General features: G+C 38.9%; 1 protein-coding gene across 1 annotated transcript; it reads left to right on the top strand.

The window, feature by feature from the left end:
• Positions 1-880: 880 nt before the first annotated feature.
• smap2 (small ArfGAP2) lies at positions 881-23533 on the top strand. Its single transcript, XM_063010260.1, has 10 exons — positions 881-1199; positions 13211-13344; positions 14332-14417; positions 14512-14590; positions 15552-15611; positions 15706-15778; positions 16468-16583; positions 17423-17606; positions 18784-19082; positions 19161-23533. The coding sequence occupies exons 1-10, from the start codon at positions 1097-1099 to the stop codon at positions 19287-19289; spliced, it is 1263 nt and encodes a 420-aa protein (XP_062866330.1). The 5' UTR covers positions 881-1096; the 3' UTR covers positions 19290-23533.
• Positions 23534-27781: the final 4248 nt, after the last annotated feature.

The raw sequence follows: 27781 nt of genomic DNA, 5'->3' as shown, positions 1-27781 counted from the left end.
CAATAATAATAAATAAAAACAAATAAATAAATAAAAATGAATAAATAATTCATTCAACATTATACAAATGCCTGCTTGAAAAGATAAGTCTTTAGTTGTTTTATAAAAGAATCTACAGAATCTGCAGATCTTAAAAAGTTGGGTAGTGCATTCCATAATTTTGGAGCGTTGACCTCAAAATGTAAATGTAGAGTTACACATTTTTACTAGTGTTTTTCTTTTATTTGTCACCGTGCTGTATTTTATTTTTCCATATTTACTATTATTTTTATATATTTTATGTTTGGCTGATATTTGGTTTCTGTTCGTTCAGTGCTAATTGTCTGTTGGGGCGGCACGGTGGCTAAGTGGGTAGCACTGTCGCCTCACGGCAGGAAGGTCCTGGGTTCGATCCCCAGGTGGGGCGGTCCGGGTCCTTTCTGTGTGGAGTTTGCATGTTCTCCCTGTGTGGGTTTACTCCGGGTGCTCCGGTTTCCTCCCACAGTCCAAAAACATGCAAGTGAGGTGAATTGGAGATACAAAATTGTCCATGACTGTGTTCGATATGACCTTGAGAAGTGATGAACCTTGTGTAACGACTAACTACCGTGTGTCTGTCATGAATGTAACCAAAGAGTGTAAAACATGACGTTAAAATCCTAATAAACAAACAAACATAATTGTCTGTTGCACTTTGTGGAATCGACTCTTAAAGCTGAGAGTCAACTCAATTCTCTGCGACTGGAATCGCAGAATCGGATCGTTTGAATCGACTCCTGGCCTTAGCGTTGTGAGGAAGCAGCTGGTGTGTTTGGAAATACCGAGCAGCTAATCTACCGCCGTTAAAACGTTACTATTTTTATATTTACAAACCTACAGTGTTTAAATGTGAGTATGTAGACTTAGTAAAGAACAGTTGAGAACCTAAAAGGTCCATAAAACTAACGTTCATCCGTTCACTAGCCGGTCTGAATCTTGGTTATTTATCTCGTTAACGGTCGGTTCACGTTTCAGCCGGGGGAACCACTCACAGGGAAATCAGATTTCGACAGTTTAACACCAGGAGTAACGACGCAGCGCTTATTCGAGGGGAAATCGGCGGTATTTGGGTGGAGAAATGACGGGGAACTGTGTAAAGGACGTTGACCGGTACCAGAACGTTCTCAGCTCACTGCTCGCGCTGCCGGAGAACAAGTTCTGTGCCGACTGTCGCGCGAAAGGTAAGAATCCTGCTGCACGCGCATAGAGGTGCACTGTGTATACAAGTGTATACAATTACTGACTGTAACCCATCTGTTAGATGCACATTGTAGGTGCTCATTTATCCCTGAGCTTATTTGGCATTCTAGTTAAAAACCATCAGCAAAACCCAAAACTGAGGTCTCCCACCATCTGTAGCTATCCACAAAAGTTTGGAATGTGTCTGTGGGCATTTGTGCCTATTTCTATGAAAGAGCGTTTATGGGTTCCACACTGATGTTGGAGTATTAAATGGCCTGGCTTAGGAGGTGTGTCCACATACTTTTGGCCATGTAGTGTAGTAATACATAAGGTAGTGTGTTGTCTATCCACCATGTTGTACTAAAAATAGTCCTTTTTCTTGATACTTGGTCATTTGCGGTCCCCCACTGATGCACAGGAAAGAAGGTGTGTAACCAACTGGTCATTGCAACTGCACCCACGAAGTCCGGCAACATGGTAGGTCTACTCACAGCAAGAAGGTCCTGGGTTCGATCCCCGGGTGGGGCGGTCCGGGTCCTTTCTGTGTGGAGTTTGCGTGTTCTCCGCGTGGGTTTACTCCGGGTGCTCCGGTTTCCTCCCACAGTCCAAAGACATGCAAGTGAGGTGACTTGGAGATACAAAATTGTCCATGACTGTGTTTGATATAACTTTGTGAACTGATGATTCTTGTGTAACGAGTAACTACCGTTCCTGTCATGAATGTAACCAAAGTGTAAAACATGACGTTAAAATCCTAATAAACAAACAAACACTGATATTGGACTAAATGGCCTGGCTTAGGAGGTGTGTCCACATACTTTTGGCCATGTAGTGTAGTAATAAATAGGGTAGTGTGTTGTCCATCCACCATGTGGCCATATGGCTGCACTAAAAAGGAATGTTGGAGCCTAGCGGTTAAGGTACCGGACTAGTAAGCAGAAGGTCGCTGGTTCAAGCCCTACCACTGCCAGGTTGCCACTGTGGGCCCTTGAGCAAGGCCCCTAACCCTGAATTGCTTAGACTGTATAAAGTAAGTCGCTTTGGATAAAAGCCTCTGCTAAATGCTGAAAATGTCAATTTAAATATAAAAATAGTCCTTTTCCCTGATACTTGGTCATTTGGCGGACCCCCACTGATGCTCAGGAAAGAAGGTGTGTTATGAACTGGTCATTGAAACTGCACCCACAAAGTCCACCAGTACGGTCTACTTAAAAACAGAACTGATGTATGTAGGTTTGTCTTCTTATCTGTCGAAATGGACCACCAGAGCACCACCACTGACCAGTTATTTTGTGTGTGCTGGTGCTTTTTTGATGGAATGAGCGTATCTGGTACCACAGCATTGTACCATGTGTGTTTACTGACCACTTGGCTCAGTGCAGCTTGTTATGAATAGAACAGGGCCACTGACGAATTAAGCACAGTCCATCAACTAACAATATCCAGGCTTCATAAACCTAAAGCTAAACCTTAGAAATACTGGGGTGGCTTGTGCTTGTATCTGAGAAAAATGGCTAGTCAGACTATCTGTAGTATAATATATAACAGAACCACCACCAATTAGACACAATTTGGTTGGTGGAGCATTCTCTGCACACCAGTGACGGTTATATGGTTGTAGTTTGAGGTTACGTTTGAGCTAACACCAATGTACATCCCACCAACAGACTTAAGACCCCTCATAAAGAGTTATGTACATGAGAAATGGCAAGAGAACTGGGACTTACAAGACATTATCAAACTCAGGAAAATTCAACGAAGCGTACAACCATACAAAATGAACTATACCCAGAAGAGGGTGGACCAAGTAGCCCTCACACGATGCAAGATAGGACATTCAAGACTCACACACGGACATCTACTAAAAGGAGAACAGGCCCCAAAGTGCCTTCATTGCTTAACTACCCTAACAATGAAACATATTCTATGTGAATGCAAAGTTTTTACCCAGGACAGAAAACTGTACGTGATGTTCAGAAATTTCTGAAAAGCATTAAATTGAAACATTTGTTGTAATTTTAACCTCTTCAGTTTTGATGCACATGTAAACAACATATATCTCTGTATCCTAAAACCCCTTTCATGGTTTTAACATCCTTTTTAATAAGAATGTTTTAAAACATACAAATGGCACGCCATAGAGATGGCTCTAAATACAGAGCTTATAATGGCGATAAAACTCAACCAACCAACCAACCAACAACGTTTGAGCTAAGAATAATCCATCACCCGGCCTTACTAAACCTGTGGTCAGAAACTGACCCTGATAAAGGATGAAAAAATACCAGTATAAATTGTGCAGAAAGAAAGAGGCTTGTCTGAACACCTACACGCTATACCATCACGACAGGTTGGTTCTAAAGTGCCCAGTAAGTGCACACTGTTTAAAAATAGCATGTTCTAAGAACACTCGGTCACCCCAAATAATTCCCGCTACAAAGTGCTTGAGTGGTGCAGCAGTACAGTAAACTAGCTCACTACCGCTGAGGTCCCAGGATCCGGGGTTCGAATCTTAGTTGTGCCATCGGCCGGTTGGGTGTCTGCACGGGCAGTATTGTTTAATGTCCGAGGAGGTGGCAGAACGGCCTCCTCCCTGGGGGGTTCACTTGTCGGTGCGCTCTTAGTGTCGGTCCCAAGCCCAGATAAAAATAGGAGGGTGTCAGAAAGGCCTTTCTAGATGCTAATTAATGCTACATACAAACGTTATGTAGTTCAGACTGTGTGTGAAAAAAACAAAGGCACTAGAGTGAGAGGGTTTAAACTCAAACTAATGTCCTTCGGGAACGGTGTGCTAAAACATCATGGCAGAGAGAAAGAAATATAAGGAGATTTTTCCCTTTTAGCCAGATGACTAATGCTAGCTGACTAACATGCTATGTTAGAGCTGATTTCAACCAAGTGCAGTAATGGGAAGCTGATATGACGCTGTACCCGTTTTCCCATCAGAAGAATTGCAGACGCGTTGATTTAAGAAAGTGTTTGAGATTAAGTGAAGCTTAATATTTCACTCTAAATTATAATAACAGTGGCTTTTGGTTGGTAAATACTTCTATAAAATGATTTTATTTATGTACAGTGGTACCTCGGTTTTCACCGATAATCCGTTCGAGAAGGTCGTTCGAAAGTCGAAACATACGAAAACCGAAACAATAATTCCCATAAGGAATAAAGTAAATACAATGAATGAGTTCCTGAAAGGCAAAAATATTAACAAAAAAAACATTTTATAGAGAATAAATGTAGTTTTAAATACAGAAAACAATGAGAAATGATTATAAATAAGTAATGAAATGGATAAATGAACATTTAACATCACATTTACCTTTATTGAGGAGTCCTGTTGGCGTATGGAAGCCGGCGAGGAAGGCAGAGGGATACCCCGATATGGCCGCGCGAGTCTTGGTTCACGTTGGCCCGTACCGAGTCACGTGGGAAACGGCCGAACGCGATCGGTACGGTTCAACGAAAACCGAGTCAGCGTTCGAAACTCGAGGTAGAAAAAACCAGACGAAAGAATCATACGAAAATAGGGGCATACGAAAACCAAGGTTTGACTGTTTTATGTGATATTAATTTATATGTTATGTTGCTGCTCTTTTTTTTAACTAAATACAAAAATAAATGTAAAAATTTTCCTTTTATTTCTTAAGCCAGAATGAAAAAATATGCAATTACTGCTAAATCCTGATTTGACTTTTCAGCTCTGCAATTCTGTCCACATTTTTCTTTTTTAAAACGAAGAACAAATTCTACTACTAGTGTCGTCCTGCACACCATCAAACCTAAAAAAGAAAAAGAATTATTCCTTGAAGCTGCTCTTTTAGACGTCGCTGCAGCAGATCATTTATCCAAAAATTTGATTTGGCACAGTTTTTAACGTCGGATACCATTCCTGATGCAATCCTCCTTGTTTTATCCTGGCTTGGGATCTTCACCAAGGGTGTGTACTGATATGTGTCCATCCAATGGCTAGGGTTTGTGTAAGCCATGTGCCTTCTTTTTGGGATTCGATCCCCTAGAACTCAGGCACTGCTGTTACTAGTAGCGTGGCTCACACCAGCTCACTCACTCACTTTCTTATCCGCTTATCCAATCAGGGTCACCGGGGGTGCCTGAACCTATCCCAGCTTTTCAATGGGCGCAAGGCACACAGTAGCACCCTGGACGGGGCGCCAGTCTATCGCAGGGCAGACACACACACACACACACACACACATTCACCTATAGGGCAATTCAGTGTCCCCAGTTAACCTGACTGCATGCTTTTGGACTGTGGGAGGAAACCGGAGCTCCCAGAGGAAACCCACACAGACACGGGGAGAACATGCAAACTCTGCACAGAAAGTACCCGGACCGCCCCGCCCGGGGATGCTTGGAGTATTGTTTTCCTGCTGGTGACGTTTGCTATGCTCTGAATCGGGTTTTATTTTTAACACTTCTAAGGAGCGTACACGTCATGCTGGACTGTATGCTGTAGAACGGTCTGGAAGCTTCCGCTTTCATTGTTTCTGTACTTGTTAATGCAGTGCGTGTGTTTCCTTCTCCTGTAGATTGAATCTCGGGCCTTTTTTACGACATTGTAACTTCCCCTTTGCACGCACCATATCCTGTTTGTTTACCGTTGAGAGTTATTGCGCTGCTCGGCCCTGTTCTTCCTGTTACACTCAGGTGTTTCGTCATTGGTCAGATGAAATCCGCCCGTTATGCTGACTAAAGTCCTTTGTTGACCTCGCACAGCGGTGCAGTCTTCTGACTTTGCTCCGAGACACTGTGCGTATGAACTTGGCTGCTGTGGACGCACTTCAGTCCACAGAGTGTTCCTGGATTGTACGCTATAGCCGCTGCCCTTCAGCACTGCTGACTCGAGTCCAGCTCTGCAGCAGCTGCAACTGCTAAATAATCACAGGCTTTACAGTGTCGGTCTCAGCCACTGGAATCCTTGTAGCGATGGCTGGTTCATGTAGTGGAATGATCTGAGCTTCGATGGTTGAAAGTGTGTGTAACGTAGCAATCAATAGGGATGTAACAATACACTCTACCCATGATGCGATACGATTTTTTTTTTATGACAGAGTCTCTTTAAAAAAAAAAAAACTGTATTTGTACTTATCTTTTATTTATCTAAATAATAAATGCCCTTTTATTTCTGAGAAAAAATCCAACATTATATAAATAAATGAATAATACAAATAAAGAAAGTATCCTGACAAATACATTTGGCTGGAATATCCCCCTACCTGGCAACTTTGTGAAGTGCCGTCAACCAGGCGAGGTGAATAGCGCCAGTGCCCTCTGCTGTTTAAAGTGAATATCGATTCATCTTAAATGAATAACCAAGTCGAATCGTGGCACATGTGCACCGATTTTTAACTGTCTTGTGGTGCATCGTTACATCCCTAGCAATCATTGTTTTAATACAGTCAGTGCACTCCCTTCTAACTATCAGGTGTAGTTGTTTCAGCCACACTCATCGCTTAGACGAATGAGCAGTTCTAGTAAATAAATGACACACTTCCAGTCTTGTGGCGGAAGTTTAGGGAAGGCCCTTTTCTGTTCCAATACAAAGTGGGGTCCATAATTGTTGTGGAAGTTCTCCAGTGGCCACAGAATTATTGCCACCTGAAAATCTTGATGAATAATTGGATTTCAGTAATGTGATGCTCCCTTAATTTGTACTTAAAGCCACATATAACAAGTAACAGGTGCTGCAGTATAGAAATCATATACAGAATATAGAAACTCAACTAGTTTAAACGGAGGAAAGTGACTCGATCTTTGCGTCCGAGCATGCAGAAAAGAAACGAGCAAAGAATTGTCCGATGATGTGAGAACTAAAATTGTGCAAAAGCACGGACAGTCTCAAGGCTACAAGTCCATCTCCAGAGAATGTAATGTTCCTTTGTATGCTGAGCTTAATTTCAAAAAGAAGTTTGCAGCCACCACGACACTGTAGCTGTAGCTTGTACATGGACAGAAAAGAAAAATGGATTAAATATTGCAACAAAGGATTATTTGATTGGTAGATAAAGAACCTCAATCAAACTCCAAAAAAATTCAAGCTGATTTGCAGACAGGGTCAGCTCGTGCTATTTTTGTTATCATGTGAATGTAATGGGACAATGTTTGGATTAGTTCTGGCTGGGTGCAGTACTGGGTGGGTGCAGCCCTTTGTTATGCCTCCGGTCAAAGGTTATAATTTGATGGGACGCTATAAGCTTGTCGCTAGGGATGTAACGATACAATACCTACGATGCAAATGCTAATCACGATACTGGGTTCATGATACAATTTTTTCCCGATTTTTTTAAACAAATTGAAGACAAATGATGACAAAGTTTCCTTTTATTATTTCTCTTTAAAAAAAATAAAATACTGTATTTGTGCTTATCTTTTATTGATCTAAATAATGAATGTCCTTTTATTTCTGAGCTAGGTACAAACTATGCAAAACAATGCTGCACATTTCCCTTTTTGTGTAAAAAAAACAAATCCCACATTAAATAAATAAATAAATAAATGAATAATACAAATAAAGGAAGTATCCTCACAGAAATAAATTTGGTGGCAACCCTGTAGTGACGTCAACCAGGCGAGGTGAAGAGCGCCAGTGCCCTCTGCTGTTTAAAGTGAATATCAATTCATTATACAGGTAAACCAATTTGAATCGTTACACATCGATTCGATTGAGTTGATTTTTAACTGTGTTGTGGTGCATCGTTACATCCCTACTTGTAGCTTATGAGTTTAACGTTCACTGATGACGGTTAATTGGCAAAAATTACACTTTTTTGAATCTAAATGTCTGTGCAATCTGTGCATTATGTGCTTACAAGTGTCAGACAGTGAAGCACTGACTGCGTGGTGCCTGAGGGAGAAGCATAAGGTCGTATATTAAAAATTAAATAGACAAAGCATCTGCTATGCAAAAAAATGCCATAAATAGGTCTTTTTATTTAATCTGTTATTCAACTAGAGTCTGTATGATTAATGATTTATGATAGGTAAGAATACCTTTAGGGTTAAGGCTTGCATCCAGACGTAACCAGAATAAATAAATAAATAGCAGTATAATAGCTGTGCCGGCTTTAGATATGTCGATTCATACACAGGATCTATTCTGGGCTTTTCGGGGCCGGGTATGGCACCATAAATACAGGATTGTGTTTCCACAGAACACAGTCCTTTCACACACGTGACAGTCAGTTCTGTAATAAACGTTGGCCTGCTGGTTGTTATTCCGAGTTCACGTGTTGAAAGCAGCAGATCTGATCAGAATAAAGACCTGAGGGACTTTGATAAGCGCACACGTGTGTGTTTAAACAGTAGAAGTGAAACAGAACGAGGATTAAAGAAAGGGAGGAAGTGGTTTTGCAGCTGACATTTCCGGCCCGCGGCTCCCTGGTAGTGAGGCTCATTTGAATTCTGCGGTTGTCATGGAGACGTCGGTCCACGGTGATGAAGGAGCGAGGAGTGGATGAGAGGAGGATGTGATGAGGATTAGGAGCGGCCTGTAGGGCTGCCGGTGACTGTCGGTTTAAGATGCTTATTTTAACTGAACTGTTTCAATACACAGTAAACACAACAGTCAGACCCCTCCCTCCCCCCACCCCACAAAAAAGGTACATTTTCATGCTAATAGCAAATGTGTGTGCATGCACAGTGCAGCTCTTAGCATCTTTTAGTAAATAAAAAAAGCTGATTGCGAAAATAATTATATAATAATAATTATGGTGTTGTTGATGATGATAGTGACAATAATAATAAGAATAATAATGATAGTGATGCTAATGATAATAATAATAGTAATAATAATAATAATAATAATAACTGTAGTTGTAGCCTAGCGGTTAAGGTACTGGACTAGTAAGCAGAAGGTCGCTGGTTCTAACCCCACCACTGCCAGGTTGCCACTGTTGGGCCCTTGAGCAAGGCCCTTAACCCTCACTTGCTTAGACAGTATACTGTCACAGTACTGTAAGTCGCTTTGGACGAAAGCGTCTGCTAAAATATAAGTATATAAACATAAACAATAATGGTATTAATAATGATAATAATAATAATGATATTATTAATAATAAGGATGATAGTGGTTATGCCAATAATAGTTATAATAATAATAATGATAATAATAATAATAACAATAACAATAATAATAATAATGATATTATTAATAATAATATAACAATAATAATAAAATTAATAATAATGGTATAAATAATGATAATAATAAGGATGCTAATGGTTATGCCAATAATAATAATAATAATAAGGATGATAATATAATTAATAAAAATAGCTAATAATAATAATGATGATATAACAACAATATTAAATATAATTATGGTGAATATTGCTAATAATAATAATGTTGACTAAGATTTTGTCTCTTGTGGGCGACCAGAAAATTCTCCGGGCTGAAAAATATATGGTCTATTGTATAATGATTATAATTATTATGTGTTACTGTTGTTTCATATGCATTTTTCATCATAAAATCTGCATAAAATGTAGAAAAATTCTATTCCACTGTCGCTGTGTATCAGTGTCACTTGCCTCTGTTGTACAAATCACAGCTCTGTGTCAAGCTTCTACAGAGAAAATGAACAGTGGCCTGTCGCTTTGTCCAGAAAGAAGCTTGATTACCTCCGGCTTTTGTTTGCATAATTCATGTGCTTCTTCATCAGAGTGGATTTTCATAGTGAATAAATAATAAAATCCATCTGTGTTGGGCACTCGTGTCATTCTCGTTATAGGACGAGCTCTGATCTCTGAGATATCATGATTAAAGGAATTCTTTTGAAAAGTAAGCTAATTAAAATGTCAGGTTTCCTCGACCTAGTTAGGAAAAGTTGGCTTGTATTTCAAAATGACTTATTATTATTATTGTTATTATTATTTATAAAGTCATTAATTAGGGATGTAACGATTTTTTTTAAACAAAATGAAATTGAAGACAAATTATGACAAAGTTTCCTTTTATTATTTCTCTTTAAAAATAAAATACAATTACAAAAGTTACATCCCTATTATTAATTTATTGATTCCTTCCATTTTCTTTGAACGTAGTCACATCCACATACATACACAGTTGTTTGCAATCTTTTTCCACTGCTGCAGCCCACCCTACCATGTCTGCTGCTGCCAGCCACTTCTTTTCACCCACCAGTGATGGGTTCACACAGAGAGCAGTATCTAGGCTGTTCTATCCCCCCTAGGCCAAAGCTGTTAGGCCATTCCCCCAACCAAAAGCATGTTTTAATGCTTTATAGCAGTGGTCCCCAACCACCGGTCTGTGGGTCATTTATTACCGGGCCGCACAGAAAAAAGAAATAATTAGAGATCACTACATCAGCAATGAAAACACTACTTTTTACGGGTGTTATTGTTTCTAATCACCCCTAGGTGGGAGCAGCGTCTCGTTGCAGCGAAAAAAGCTCCTTTGTGAGTAGTACAGTTATTCTAATTTAAATGCCCCGCCCCTGCCCCCGCTGGTGAAATTATATCTTATTTGAAACCGGTCTGTGGTGCAAAAAAGGTTGGGGATCGCTGCTTTATAGTATATACAGAATATACAATCAAATTTCTAAATCAATAAAAGTTGGCACACAGCTACCGTACTTTGAATGCCATGTTCACTTTGAGCTCTGCCTACAGGAAGCAGAGCTAAGCTTATTCCCTCTTGTCTTTAAGCCAAAATCATTTGTCAGATTCATTAGGTTTGAATCCAGTCAAAGCCCGAACACACCGGACTTCTCTGTGCTGTGGGTGTGTTCGTATCTGCAACACATGACTGAAGACTTACAGTGTATCACGAAAGTGAGTACACCCCTCACATTTCTGCAGATATTTAAGTATATCTTTTCATGGGACAACACTGACAAAATGACACTTTGACACAATGAAAAGTAGTCTGTGTGCAGCTTATATAACAGTGTAAATTTATTCTTCCCTCAAAATAACTCAATATACAGCCATTAATGTCTAAACCACCGGCAACAAAAGTGAGTACACCCCTTAGTGAAAGTTCCTGAAGTGTCAATATTTTGTGTGGCCACCATTATTTCCCAGAACTGCCTTAACTCTCCTGGGCATGGAGTTTACCAGAGCTTCACAGGTTGCCACTGGAATGCTTTTCCACTCCTCCATGACGACATCACGGAGCTGGCGGATATTCGAGACTTTGTGCTCCTCCACCTTCCGCTTGAGGATGCCCCAAAGATGTTCTATTGGGTTTAGGTCTGGAGACATGCTTGGCCAGTCCATCACCTTTACCCTCAGCCTCTTCAATAAAGCAGTGGTCGTCTTAGAGGTGTGTTTGGGGTCATTATCATGCTGGAACACTGCCCTGCGACCCAGTTTCCGGAGGGAGGGGATCATGCTCTGCTTAGTATTTCACAGTACATATTGGAGTTCATGTGTCCCTCAATGAAATGTAACTCCCCAACACCTGCTGCACTCATGCAGCCCCAGACCATGGCATTCCCACCACCATGCTTGACTGTAGGCATGACACACTTATCTTTGTACTCCTCACCTGATTGCCGCCACACATGCTTGAGACCATCTGAACCAAACAAATTAATCTTGGTCTCATCAGACCATAGGACATGGTTCCAGTAATCCATGTCCTTTGTTGACATGTCTTCAGCAAACTGTTTGCGGGCTTTCTTGTGTAGAGACTTCAGAAGAGGCTTCCTTCTGGGGTGACAGCCATGCAGACCAATTTGATGTAGTGTGCGGCGTATGGTCTGAGCACTGACCGGCTGACCCCCCACCTTTTCAATCTCTGCAGCAATGCTGACAGCACTCCTGCGCCTATCTTTCAAAAACAGCAGTTGGATGTGACGCTGAGCACGTGCACTCAGCTTCTTTGGACGACCAACGCGAGGTCTGTTCTGAGTGGACCCTGCTCTTTTAAAACGCTGGATGATCTTGTCCACTGTGCTGCAGCTCAGTTTCAGGGTGTTGGCAATCTTCTTGTAGCCTTGGCCATCTTCATGTAGCGCAACAATTCGTCTTTTAAGATCCTCAGAGAGTTCTTTGCCATGAGGTGCCATGTTGGAACTTTCAGTGACCAGTATGAGAGAGTGTGAGAGCTGTACTACTAAATTGAACACACCTGCTCCCTATGCACACCTGAGACCTAGTAACACTTACAAATCACATGACATTTTGGAGGGAAAATTACAAGCAGTGCTCAATTTGGACATTTAGGGGTGTAGTCTCTTAGGGGTGTACTCAATTTTGTTGCCGGTGGTTTAGACATTAATGGCTGTATATTGAGTTATTTTGAGGGAAGAATAAATTTACACTGTTATATAAGCTGCACACAGACTACTTTTCATTGTGTCAAAGTGTCATTTTGTCAGTGTTGTCCCATGAAAAGATATACTTAAATATCTGCAGAAATGTGAGGGGTGTACTCACTTTTGTGATACACTGTAAGCCTGTCTGATGCAGTGGATCTTTATAGCGCACTTATCAGACTCCTGCCTCCAACCCGACCTTGTTTCTTCTCTTTGATCCTTTAGTTGGATCTTGTGGGTTTAAATAGCGTCTTGGTGTTGAGTGAACATCGATTATGTATTTATACACGTCTTAAGTACAGACTCGTGCTGGAATATTTTGTGCATCAGCACCAGGCTGGATTTACACAGACACCGTAAACGCTCTTTGTTTAAAGTGAAAAACAGGAAGTTGTCTTAATAGTTGTTGTTTAAAAGCAGTACTATGAATGTTTCCCATGCTAAGTGTGCTGCATTTTTTGCATGTCTCATCTGACTTCTGTTTTCTTCAGTGCTTTTTAATACAGAGAACAAAATAAGACACGGGATGTTTTCCACAGTTTTCCTTTCTTAAAAAACATACAACATTTTAATGTTGATAATAATTAATAATAATAATACATTATTTTTTTCCAAACACAAGCCGATACTTGGGCCCAGTTAAGCTCGATTTGTAAAGATTTCGTCCTTTCTCACCTCCTTTTCGTGCCCCTTACTCTTTTTAGGTCCCAGATGGGCGTCCTGGAATTTGGGAATCTTCATCTGTATCCGCTGTGCTGGAATCCACCGGAACCTGGGCGTCCACATATCCCGGGTTAAATCTGTTAACCTGGACCAGTGGACCCAGGAGCAAATTCAGGTAGGTTTGAAATCAGGGCGTCTTCACACTGGATACTTTTTCCCTCATTTACTTTTGTCTGTGTCGCCAAGCACCTGACCAATCAGAACACATCTCACAGAGCTAGTTAAAGATGGGTCACAAACATTTTTCAGAAAGAAATTTAGGACTGAATTGTACAGTTTTAACATTTTAGTCTTTTTATTAAGTTTTTCTTTTCATATCACTGTGTGGAGTTTGCATGTTCTCCTCGTGTCTGTGTGGATTTTCTTTGGGAGCTCAGGTTTCCTCCCACAGTCCAAAGACGTGCAAGTGAGGTGAATTGGAGAAACAAAATTGTCCATGACTGTGTTCGATATGACCTTGTGAATTTTGTGTAATGAGTAACTACAGTTCCTGTCATGAATGTAACCAAAGTGTAAAACGAGTGTAAAACATGACGTTCAAATCCTAATAAACAAACAAACTTTTCATATCAACTAGGGATGCAAATTTAGTTTTTAGTTTTAAGTTCCTTTAACCGTTAGCCGACAAGCTTGACTCGTCACATCAAAATAGAAACACATCCCAGAGTTTCATATGGACAGTCGGTCGGCACGGTGGCTCAGTGGGTAGCACTGCTGCCTCACAGTAAGAAGGCCCTGGGTTTGATTCCCAGGTGGATTGGTCAGGGTCCTTTTTGTGTGGAGTTTGCATGTTCTTCCCATGTCAGAGCCAGTTTAAGGTCCACAATGTAGATTTTAAACTAAGTTGATAGCAAACAGTTCATTACAGGTGCTAACTAAACATGCTGATCAAACATTAGAAATGCAGGCATTATTATATTGATTATTATAAGATAATAATATAATCAGGTGGATAAGTTAAAATATTTGGGGTCAAGCTTAAAGCCCCCACTGTGAACACACACTAAGCCCTGCACTTATCGATCTAGTGATGTTTGTTTGGGATCAGATCAATAGACTGGTTTGTGATGCTTCTTTTATCCTTTTTTACTTTGCTATGTAGTGTATGCAGGAGATGGGAAACGCCAAGGCAAAGCGTCTCTACGAGGCCTTTTTACCTGAGTGCTTCCAGCAGGCAGAGACTGACCAGTATCCTTTTATAACAATCCTTTACTTATGGTCGTGTGTGTATAGAAAAAACACACTCTTTCCAGTGCCGGTTTACTTTAACCTTCTTGTGTAGATCAGTGGAGACTTTTATTCGGGACAAGTATGAAAAGAAGAAATATATCGACAAATGTATCGACATCCAGGCGTTCAGAGTGAGTCTAGGGTCTCTATATCCTTTCTATTCTGAAATGGCTTGTAGAAATATGTACTGTTCTTGACACTCAATGTAATCATGGTCACTGGGTCATTATTTAAATTTCACACTAAAATATGACGTACCTTTAACAGAATAAATTCATTTTTAACACATGCTATTTAGTTATTACAACATTTGCGTTTAGTACTTTGTGCAGCCCCACCTGGTGAAGGGAGAACGCCCACCGATATGTGACCACTGTAATACACAAATACACCATTGAACATTTATTGACAAAGTGCACAAAATATAACATAGAACGTCAAAGACTTGCAATACCAAATACAATGGTTGAAATTTTTAACAAAACCAAGAGCCTCTGATCAATTTTTTGAAAAATACAAGACTGATAATACACATCTAGAACTAAACACAAAAAAGGACACTAGACAAAGAACATGAATAAATAACCTGTACAAAATCTAGGTACTTATCATGCCATGGGAATGACCATTGTGTAAACATGGCGTTAAACAACAAACAAACAAACAAACTTTGTGCAGCCCCCCTTTGCCAGAATAACAGCACTGAGGCTGTGGTGGGCATTGGTAGGCAGCGTGCTGAATGTATTGGGCTAACTTTGATTCTTGTAGTCACTTGGTATGCAACTGGTAGACAGTTGTGGTCTAGTGGTTAAGGTACTAGACTAGTAATAGAAAGGTCACTGGTTCCAGCCCCACCACTGTCAGGTTGCCACTGTTGGGCCCTTGAGCAAGACCCTGAACCCTCAATTACTTAGACAGTATACTGTCACAGTACTGTAAGTCGCTTTGGACAAGAGCGTCTGCTAAATGCCGAAAATGTCCATGTGAAATGAACCTGTTTGATTTATCTTGTATTTTCAGTAAGATTGTGTTAATTATCCACAGTAATATCATGCCTTGTATTTCTAAACTGTTGTCTGTCGTCTCCTGCAGAAAGAGAAGATTGATAACGTAATGAAGGAGCCACCTGTTGTTTTCGAGAAGATGAAGCTGGTCAGTTATTTGTAGATATGAACAATATAAAAAAAAAACAGTTTCTTTTCGGAGAGAATTATGGGGTGACTGAATGTTTTATGTCTTTTTCTAGAAGAAGGATTCACCTCAGCAATTCAAGAACAGTCCAAAACAGTCGCTGTCTGTAAATGACCTTTTAGGGCTAGGTAATCTTTTGATATGTATTCATATGCATTACATGGGTGAACAGATCATTAATACATTACCAAGCCCACTGGGCAAATGAGTGGCTGGCATAGTTTAAGCCTGGTTAATTGCGGTATGGAAGATGTACTGCAGGCCATAAATTCAAAGCATGCAGTGAAGAACCTGAGCAAACTGGAGTACAGTGAGTCGAACAGTGCACATTTGTTAAGACTTAAATGGAAAACAAATATGGCCAATAAACAGTTAACTGTATATAGTATGAAGATTGTAGATAGTAGTATATTCCCTGTAGAGAATGTGTGGGTCTTGGAATTGGATCAGGGGTGTCCAAACTTTTTTGAGAGACAGCACCTCAAATGAAGACGTCAGATTTTGTACTTGAACAGATGAGACTAAATTAGCAACCAGTTTGGAATCAAGAGTGAGGACAAACCCTCAGCACTACGCTGCAAGAAACACTTTTCTTTGATAAAGAGAAAAATGTTGGTGATTTTTTTTCTCATGAGCTGCCTACAGAGTCACATGTTTGCTAGGCATCAGGAAAACAAATTTGGCTGCCAGGATTGAACAAGCTCTGGGCTTCTGAGTGATGTGTTTACCCATGTAATAGCAGAGTAACACTGTGGTGTGTCAAAAAGGGCAACATTAGCCCCGGCTTCACAATGCTCTGTTTTATTTTATTGTATAGACACCCCTGTTTCCTTAGCTCCTGTAGCCAATGGAAAGGCAAGTCCTGAGCAAAGTCCTGCGCTGGATCTCTTCAGTTCCCTGCCTGCTTCCAGCTCACATTCAGCCCGGAGCACAGTAAGACTTCTGCTTCATTTGATACAAACTGGAGTCCATTCTAAAGTGGTCATGAACCTTTTTAAAGGGCTGTTGTACCACTGGGACAGCCCCTAGGTCTGGAACAGAAATCTTGACAGGGCGCTAATCCATGACACATTGTTCATGATTTCGGGAGGTGGGAGGAAACCCTACAAGAACATGCAAAACTCCTCACAGAGTGTATCTAGGGGTTATGGTGGTATGCAGCGCCACAGATTCAGAATCAAAACAGTACAAAGAATATCGGCGTGTAAATCGACTGTTCCTTTGAACAGTGACCGTATGGGGGCACTCATATGGGGGGTGGTGCAGCAGATTAATGCGCTAGCCCTCCACTACTAAGATCTCAAGCTCTGCAGTTCATATCTCAGCTGCGCTATCGATTTGGCTGGGCAAAAGCTGTGCTTAAATGAAGGAACTTGATGGGGGTCCTCATTAATTGCTGTTGCAATTGACGGCTGCTGGCAGGGGGGTGCAAGTGATAGTCTGACAGTCTTCTCGGTCAGGGCAGGGGAGTCAGGAGGACCTGATCATTTCAGATTGGACAGCAGCCATAATATCAATAATGAACTGAGATTTGACCTTGTAACGTTAGGGTTTATGACAGGGTGGGGATGTGTTTAGTCCTGCCCTCTCATGACCTTTTAGCTGACAAAAGTCATTAAACTTTGACTGAATCTGAATGGACAAGGTCTGTTAATGGGAGGTGGATCATCCACTCTTATTGCCATCACTCACTTAAAAACAACTGCCTTACATTTAAGACCAATGAAAGCTGGGTCATTTCTCTAAACGAATGCTGTTCTGTCCCACTGTAGCCTGGCTCCAGTTCTGTACCCAGTTCTATCCCCAAAGGCCGGGCAGCAGCATCAGTACCAGAAAACCTTAGCCTCTTCCTGGACCCACCGTCCAAAAGTGAGGAGAGCAGCAAGAAGATGTCCAAAGATTCGATCCTGTCACTGTACAGCAGCATAACACCTCAGACCAGCATGGCTGGTCACGGTAGGAAAATATTTCAGAATCACAGAAATAAGTTCATCTACACCCAGAAGGCAGCATTATAACCGATCTGACCAACCCTCAAAGATGTGAATAGCCTCACCTATTTGGCCTATTTTTGCATGTGTCACTGTGATGGATATATCAGATTTTGGGCTGATGGTGTAATAAAACAGGCGTGAAACAAATAAGACTTTTTTTACGGCTTGCCGACTTGAACAGAGTATCTCGGAAACAGCTAGACATGCTCACAGGTGGTCGTACCCTAATGCCTAGTTCACACTACACAATTTTTGCCCTGATTTTTGCTCGCCGCTATATGTGGCAGCTCAGAAACAACTCTGCGGTTACTCTGGGCTCGAGAATTGGCTCTTGATCGATATGTGTGAATCGTTCGATCGTTGGACGTGGTATTATTAAACCCCTCATCACTTCTCGCGAGTGTTTTTGTGACAAAACGTAGTTTGGGAGACCAGGTAGACTCGCCTGAGATTCCTCCCGGTGATAGATGGTGCAGCGTGTGACCCCCTGTCGCCGATCAGTCGTGTAGTGTGAACTACACAATGACTTAAAAGACTCCCAAATGCAAGAGATCCAGTTGTGTAGTGTGAACTTGGCATTACTGGAAACAGATTTAGGACATTTGTATGTCTGTGTCATGATGGAGGATTGTAAAGTGTTGCTTGGGGTTTAATAAGTTGCCTTTAATAATCGAGAGGTGTTACACCAGAATAAAAACAATAACATGCAATTATAATTATTTAAATATAAAAGTTAATGTTTTAGACTTGTTTGACTTAATTTTTACTATAGTCTGCGCTTGGGTGGTGTAGCAGTAAATGCGCTAACCCACTACTGATGAGATCAGGGGTTCGAATCTCAGGATGACTGACATTTTTCTGCATTTTAGTTCACATTTTGATGAATTTAATATATTGGATAAAAGAAATATGAAATATTTTAAGCAGTAATTTTCAGGTCATGTTTTACATGTAATTGCGCTTTAAAATGAATTTTTCACACAGTGAGACAAGACATTTAATTTTACCAGGGGTGTCCAAACTTTTGCACAACACTGTATGTAACACTGTACTGGGAGGCTTTGGCTAAATCACCTACGCTCAGTAGTGTGTGACATTTCTTTTAAAGCTCTTATGGTGTGTGTGTGTGTTACGTACAGCTGGCATGTACATGGGAGCACCTCAGATGGGCTATGCCCCTGCAGCTGGGTACGGGCACTACCAGACTCTTCCCACACAACCTGGTGTGATGGGAACCATGATGGCCCCTCAGATGAACATGATGGGGCAGCCGGGTGTCATGGCGCAGCCAGGCGTGGCCGCCCCCTCTCCGTACATGGCCGGAGTACAGGGAGCTATGATGGGAGTGCAGAGTGGCATGATGGGAGGTGTAGCGCCGATGCCTCAGCAGGGTTACACGGTGCAGCAGGCTCAGCAGTTACAGTGGAACGTCGCACAGGTCAGAGCTCAGTTGAAGTCAAAAGTTTACATACACTTGTAAAGAACATTGCAATCATATGTTTGCTTTTTCATTCAGATGTCTCAGCAGATGGCAGGTATGAACGTTTACGGCACAAACCGCATGCCTGGATACGGGCAGCCCATGATGGGCGGGACCTTGGGTCAAGACAACAATCAAACGCTTGGCTCTCAAGTGTGGAAGTGAAAGCACTGGGATAAATGTGATGAATGTGTGGACTTGAGATCACCGCAATAAACTGTGTTTGGTTTGGAGGGAAGATTGTACGCTCCTCATCGAGCATTCCACATCCACGCTGAAGAGGGAACGTTCTCTTAGAGGATCAAATTCATGATCAAGAGTCTCTACCTCCACCGATTTCATAGCCATTAACTTGTAGGACCAGAGATAAACGGTCCGAGTGTTTATCATGTTCTCTGCTCGTGAACTTTTCAGCTAGTGCTTTCCTAAGCTAGACCCCAAACGTCTGCCACTCAGTCCTTCACTTTCTTTGAATTTTGGTTTGCATGCGGGTGGGAAAAATGGGGTCGGGTTATTTATGCCTTTCCAGCTTTAACACTGTTGGTGTGTAAACCCAAACCCTGTTATCTGGACTTCTTAATAATAATAATCATGTCCTTCTGATGCGTACTTTCACTCTCTATACAACAAGTGCAGGTTGTATCCTTATTTTAATAACAGCCTATAACAATTATAATCAATTTGAAATTCATTTGTAGTTGATCATATTAAAATATAACAATATGAATATTTACATTTTTAGCATTTAGCGGGCACCTTTATCCAAAGCGACTACTGGCAGTACTGTGATAATTTACAGATTGATCCCCAGGCGGGGCGGACCGGGTCCTTTCTGTGTGGAGTTTGCATGTTCTTCCCGTGTCTGTGTGGGTTTCCTCCGGGAGCTCCGGTTTCCTCGTACAGACCAAAGATATGCAAGTAAGGTAAATTGGAAATAAATAAACAATAAATAAACAATATAAGTTAAGGGCCTTGTTTAGAGGCCCAACATCAGCAACCTGGCAGTGGTGGGGTTTGAACCACTGACCTTCTGATTACTAGTACAGTATTTTAACCGCTACGCTACAACTGCTTTTTTTCTACTTTTGGTGCTGGTACATCAGAACCACCTGTAAGTAGACCATTCTAATGCTGCGTTTTTCAACCTTCGGGTCGAGACCCCACTTGGAGGCTTTTTAAGAAGTCTTCAGTTATTATATAGTGGATACATAGTTCTGGATAGCTGGGTCCAGATAACAGGGTCTGGATGTTACCCTTCTTTCATAATGGTCATAGTGGTACGCACATATACACTTGCATGCACTGATTGGTAACAAGTCCATATAAAGTGTCACGGCACTTTTGATGATTATGTTCCTACCTTAAATGATTCGTGCTGCTGTCTTGGTGTGGACGTTCCTGTTGAATTTCCTGCTGCTCGATGACTGGATTGTATGTACTTGTTCTCCTTGGGTGATCCAGGGTATCTCGTCTCGCTGTCGTCCGTCCACTGTTTCTTCTTCTCACTTAACTCAGGAGGGGAATTTGCAAGGGATTTGTAAAAGCTCAAGCGAGAAATGTCGTAGCCAAAGAATTGCAGCTAATCTATAGGATACATTTCCATGTACCTAACGAGTCCTGTGAGATGTACACTATATCTGATATTTAGATGTGGTCGCCTCGCTCAGATCCACGTTCGACTGCATCAACAGAGCACTATTTACACTATCTATTCTTCACTGTGGGTGGTGCTCTTTCGTAAATGAGGGTCACAATCGATGTAACTGCAGGGTTTTAATAGATGAACCATACCTCTCAGCTTCAGTCTGTACAGAGACCAAATGAATGTCTCTCTTACTTGAGTCTTTTGCTTTCGACTGCAAGATTGTGAGAAGTTGCTCGGATCTGGGACGTGTTAGTAGACCCGGCTCGTGCTGACGCTGATTCGTATGCGCACCGAGAATTCACAGCAGCTTCCTCAGAAATAGTTATTAATCGAACATGTGAAACGTTCAGACATACATCCGGTAACTGCATGTTAACTAATTATACAGGAAATACATAATGAGTATAGTAATATTTCAGTTGCATTTTGTAATCACGTGATCTGATGGTTGCCTTTTCAGAGATCGAGCACATCCTGATGTCCACAGACTTTCCAAAATTTGCACTTGTGTACAAGACATAGACCCTCATTTAATTCAGCTCTCCTGCTGCTGTATTTAAAATACAGGTTTTTATTTTATTTTATTTTATTTTTTCCCCTCATGGTTCACAGTAGTGTAAGTGCAAATCCTAATGAGGGTATTTTACATTTACTCTAGCTGCATACTCTAAAGGAATATATATATTTTTCTGATCTCTGATCAGTTAATTGCCCCAGACAAAAAAGAGATACATCATTCTTTTTTACCTGCACTACAATGTATTACCGACTTCATTTCCCAGACTGCTTTGCACTGTTGATTACATTTTGAAAAGATATGTGCAGCACATATGTTTTTGACCCTTGAAGGACTATTTCAGAAACTTTTTGGGCAAATTTCTTTTTTCTACTTTCAAAAGATGTTTTCTCAGGCTATCAGACAGGTTAATTAGAGTTCACATTGCAGAGTGTTGATTCGTGGCATGTGAGTCCTGAGTGTGTGTGAAATACAGAAAATTTCCTCCAAACTGGCTGTTTTTATTAGTGAAACATAACAGTTCTTGTTTAATTGTGATCAGCAGACACACACAGCCAGCATTATTTATTCACCACATGCCCAGAGGTGTAACAGGGTCCTGTGGTTTAACTAAACTGTTTATGCTGTGCAAAGTTTGCTCATGTTTTGAGGTCTAACCAGTGAATTTCAAGCCAAGCTTGTTCGAATCGGGGACACATGTTCACCTTGTACTAGTACTAGTAAAATAGTCCCAAGCAACCATGATGTGTGATGTGTGGTTTAAATCCAAAATAAGCATCAAATCCATTAATATAACTTATAATTGGCTACCATTACAACAAACTGAAAATCACCTTCAGTAAAATCACACACGAGCACATTCCATGTATTATTTTGTCTGGAGCGTTTCTGGAAGGAATGTCTTTATAGTATTTTATTTCTCTAATCTATTATGTTTTTACTGCACTTATTACAGAAGCATTTATTCGATTCGAGACGTTGGTCAATACTGTTCAAGTTTATAATAAAGATTTAGATGATTCAGGAAATCATTTTTATAAATTATTTTGCTATTAATGCTGCACTTATAAAGCTAAAACGTTTTGTTTTCAAACACAGTTTGTCTACTTAGTACAGATGAGGGGAAAAATGAGTTGTATCTTAATGTGGACAGTGTTACCCATGTTTTTGCGGCTTCTGATTAGTTGCAGATCTGTTTTTTAAGCTTTTTTGATAACATCTGATCGTCCGAACAAATTTCCTTTTAGGACCAGTCAGTTATAATAACTAGCCAGAAATGGCAATGCCTTGCTACACAGTTACCAGACTTTGCAGAACTTTGTACACCACAGCATAATAATATTGCTGTATGTATATTTTTGACACGTTTTCCTCTGATAGCACTTGTACTTCTTTGTCCAAAAACAAACATCTCTTGGCTGTACCAAAAGTCAGCACCACAGTAAATTGTTCGCCCGTATATTTGTTTTGGTACAGTTTATATGTTCCTTCCTGACGCATCTCTCCCAGCTATCCAGGTTTGGGACTGACACTAGGTGTGCACTTATAAATTTCCCCCCAATGCCCTTTCTGGTGCAACTTATTTTATCCGGTCTTGGGATCAGCACTGGAAGCACATTTGAGTGCACCTCCCAATAGCTGAGCTCTTAAATAGTGAATTATTATTGGATTAAAAACAAAACATAAGCATTTAAATCTTATCAGACAGTGAAATCCTAGAAATCTTGCAATATTTGAAAATATAAAATGTTACAGTGCATCATTAGTCATATTTGCATCTGTTTATCGATAAATCTTAGCATGCACTTGCTCACCGCACAAAACATACCATCATAAATTGTTATTTTTATTATTAACTTATGTTTTTTATATAGTGCACGATGATAAACGTCTGTCATGCTTTGCGTCACATGATGCTTGCTGTAGAATTTAATTCATTCAGGCCGAGGTAACGCTTGTTCATGTTGGTTATACGGTGCTAATGCAGGTCGGGTCCACATGACTGAGTACAGAGGAGTCGTGGAACATGATTCTTCTCTCTGATTTCTCATTTCCAAAGTGAATCAAAGTGCTGTGATTCTCAATCTCAAACCTGTGCTGAGTGTCGTTTATTATCACGGTTCACATTTCTGAATGTATATGATCGTGTATTGTTGGATGTGTAATGCTGAATTATATCTGCTTCCTTTTGATATGTTATAGGATTTTTTAAATGTGTATATAATAAAGGCAAAACTAAGTAATGAAGGAATGTCTCTGTGCTCTGTGAGACTTTGAGGGGTTTATTGGTATTTTTTTTTTAGTTCACTATATATAAGTTGATATACTGTAAAAAGTCAGAAGTTTGTGTGTACAGTCGGTAACCTCTGGTTATTTTAGGGTATTTTTTAAGAGGGGGGAATGGTTCTTTTACTCTGTGTGTGTGTGTGTGTGTGTGTGTGTGTTCACTGTATGCATGTGTATAAATTAGGGATGCAGATTTAGCCTTTTTTCAATCATTAGGTGACCAGCTTATATAAAAACTATAAAACACATCACAGAGTTTCAAATCAGCAAACCTTGTACTGTACGTTAATAAAAATCATCATTATCTCAGATAACATTCAGGATACAACCCTGATACTCAGGAGCTGTTTTGCTGTAGACCCACCCTGTCAGCATTATAACATGTTAATAACACATGGACTCACCACATTGATAATCCATTACATTTATAAAGTAGTCTTAATTTAGTACTTCGTGTTTCTGTTTTACACAGACTTGTGTTAGAAATAATGACAATAGGAAGAAAGTGGAGAATCACAAACATTTAATCAGAAATCAGTCATGGTCTGATGGTTTACCTTTTGCCTGCACCACATGAGCTCAATATTATTATAAATAAGTACCAGTGCTCGTAGTGCTTCCATTTGCAATAACACAAAAGAAAACATCGGTTTCATAATAAGAGGTGACCACCAGATGACGTCCAGCTCCAGGAGCAAAATATCAAATAATAACGATAATTATTATTATCGTTATTATTTTATTAATAATTAGTAATTTAGTAATTATTAGTAATTATTATTATTCCAATCATTGTTATTATTATTATTATACAAACGTACTGTACTAATTATGGATAATATTAATTATTACATATAATAAAACATTAACAATACTAATACTACTACTAATAATAATACATTATTATTATTGTCATATTTTTTATTGCAATAATAACTATTTTAATAATAAAAATATTAATCCAATTATTATTATTATTATTATAAATGTACTTTACTAATTATTAATAACAATACTAATTATTATTTATTTTATTTTATTTTATTAATTATTAAAATAATAAAACAATACTACTACTAACAATAATAAAATTGTAACAATAATTATTACATTTATCATTGTTATTATTTTATTACAATAATAATTACTATGTTTATAATATAAATTATAATTAATTCTCATTATTATTATAAACATGTAAGCATTATACAAACGTACTTGACTACTAATTAATAAAATTAATTATTAAAATAATACAACTAACAATACGAATACAACTACTAACAATAAAAATATATTAATAATAAATTATTATTGCCGTTATTATTTTATTTACTAATATTTACTATTTTTATAATAAGAATAATTATTAATACAATTATTGGCATTATTATCTTTATTATTAATATTATAAACATGTAAGCATTATACAAACGTTGCTTACTGTACAAATAATATTACATTAATAAAACATTAAAATACTACTACTACTAATAATAATAATACATGATTTATTATTGGCATTATTATTTTATTGCAATAATAATTACTATTTTAATAATAATTATTATTAATACAATTATTGTTATTATCATTATTAATATCATAAACATGTAAGCATTATACAAACTTGAACTTTACTGTACTAATTATTAATAATAATACTACGTATTAAAATAATAAAACATTAACAATACTACTACTACTACTACTACTACTACTACTACTAATAATAATAATAATAATTTGTACATGTTTTTAACAGGAATTCTGATTGTATCCTATAAATAATAGTTCATGGAGTAAATGTGTCTGTATTACTCATAAAAAATAGAAATGTAAATTTTGTACATTTGCAGAGATGTAATTTTACACAACTGTTGATCATAACCTAAGTCATTAGTTGCAGGTCAATATGAACACTGGGATAACTGATATAGTGACATGAAAAGTCTCATTTTGTTGCTCATTGCAAATCGATTAATTAAAACTCAATAATGTCGAAAGGTGATATTTGTGTACTAAACCCTTAATATTAACAGTGATGTGCTCAAACCATCCTTAAATCAGATCAGATCCGGATGGTCCAGTAGAAAGCCTCAGTTTTATAATATAAAGTGAACACTAGATGGCAGTAGAGCTCCAGGAACAATAAATGATACCAGTACATTGTTTGTGCAAAGCAATTCACAATTATTTCAAATTAGCGTCTGAATAAAAGATAGAATGTGGAGTAAATGTGCTCATTTTTCTTCCTCTCGCTGTAAATGTGAAAATCCTATCTGGATTTTATTAATGAGCATTTCAGTTTCATGTAATGAGAATAAGCGTGTAATTATTTGCTGGCGCTAATAGGAATGATGCCTCCCATTGTTAGCAGTATGAATGCTGGGCTAATTACTTATGGAAATTCATACAGTCTGCAATATTAAACAATATTAAATGTCCTAATGACATGACAACTTTCATTTTGTAGCCTGATGTTTTTTAAAAGGGGAACATTTGGCTCTGTTTCAACTCAGGCTAATCGGCTTTGAGTGGGAAACACGTCGGTCTAATCACAACCTGACTGTTATTCTCACTGAGTAATTTAATGAGCACAAACGTCGTGTACAAAACGGTAAAAGTGTCTCCCGAAACATCACACCAGGGAGCCGGAACACTCCCTGTAATCCTGTCTGTTGTCCCTCAAATTTGTCGTACACAGGGTTCATTTCCAAACACAGTAATCCTTTTAGCACCCACTGTATGCTACTGATTGTATGCTAGAGCCTATCAATACCAACACAGGCTTTGATTTTCTGAAGCTTTGTGTGTGTCTAACACACACAAACAAGCTGAATTACTCGTTTCTCTGAAAAGGACGTCAACAATTATGTACAATAAACTATCTGGCTAAACGATTTTTTATGATTTTAGAGTTTTACTCTTTCAGTCACACCCATTACTAACAGCTGTAATAAATTAGGTATATAAAACGGTTATAGAGTTAGATCCTTCAGTAGTGACAGTATTGAATTTTCTGGTGGGTCTTTGTTTTGGCTGGTGTGTTTTCAGATTTTCTGTTGTGTTTTTATATTTGCTGATGTGTCTGGATTTGCTGGGGTTGTTTTATATTGACTGGTGTGGTTTTCTTTAGATTTGCTGGTGTGTTTTTGTATTTGCTGTTGTTTTTTTATCATTTTTGGTTTTTCTCTAGATTTTCTGATATGATTGTAGATTTTTCTGATGTTTTGTTTTAGATTTTCTGATGTGTCTGGATTTGCTGGTGTGTGTTTTTAGATTTGTTTTGGTGTTTTTTTCTTTATTTGCTTTTGTTTTTTAGATTTGTTGGTGTTTTATTAGATTTTTCTGGTGTTTTTAGATTTGCTGTTTTTGTATTTTTGTATTTTCTGGTGTTTTTTTTAGATTTGTTGGTGGGGTTCTTTTAGATTTTTTGGCTTGATTTTAGATTTAGTTTTGGTGTTTTTTAAAGATTTTCTGGTGTTTTTTTTTTTATTTCTGGTGTGTTTTTTAGATTTGTTGATGTGTTATATTTTCTGGTGTGTTTCTGTATTTGCTGGTGCATTTTTATATTTGCTGGTGTGTTTTTACATTTTCTGGTGTGTTTTTAGATTTGTAAGAGTTGCTTAACCAAATACTAAGTGAATAAAATCTTTTTATCTGCAAAAAATACTTTAAAAAAATACTTAAAAAAATACTTTATTATTATTTACAGCCTTTTGTAAAATCTGGACTCCCCTGGTAACCAGTAAACGTGAATCTTCTAAAGTGAACAAACCTAAACATTGCTCAGAAATTTTAATGGCACAGTTTTTTATAATTTGTTTAACTAAACATAACATTAAACAACAGCATAACGTTGTCCTTTTACTTTTGCACATGCCATATTGTTTCTCCTAATAAAAAAATCCATAACAAAAAGAAAAGTTGCAAAAACCTAGACCGTGACCAGGCGTATAGACAACATAAGATTGTCCATGGAATAAAAATGATGAACAGTTTTTAATAGTCGTTGTATAAGCAGATCCAGACTGTATGAATCACTGTAATTGTAGCATTATCATATTCTCCAGCCAACGATAACATCAACATTGTTAAATAATGTGGAAAGTGCTCAGGAGACTGCACCCGTTCAAGCAAGCAGAACTGGCACATTCAGACATCCCACGGGCCTGCACGCCTGGCATCTCGGCCTTGGCACGTCTG

Source organism: Trichomycterus rosablanca, chromosome 2 (assembly GCF_030014385.1).
Source record: "Trichomycterus rosablanca isolate fTriRos1 chromosome 2, fTriRos1.hap1, whole genome shotgun sequence".
Classification (NCBI taxonomy): Eukaryota; Metazoa; Chordata; class Actinopteri; order Siluriformes; family Trichomycteridae; genus Trichomycterus; species Trichomycterus rosablanca.
Note: the sequence above shows the minus strand (reverse complement) of the source record. Positions and strands in the feature narration are given on the sequence as shown.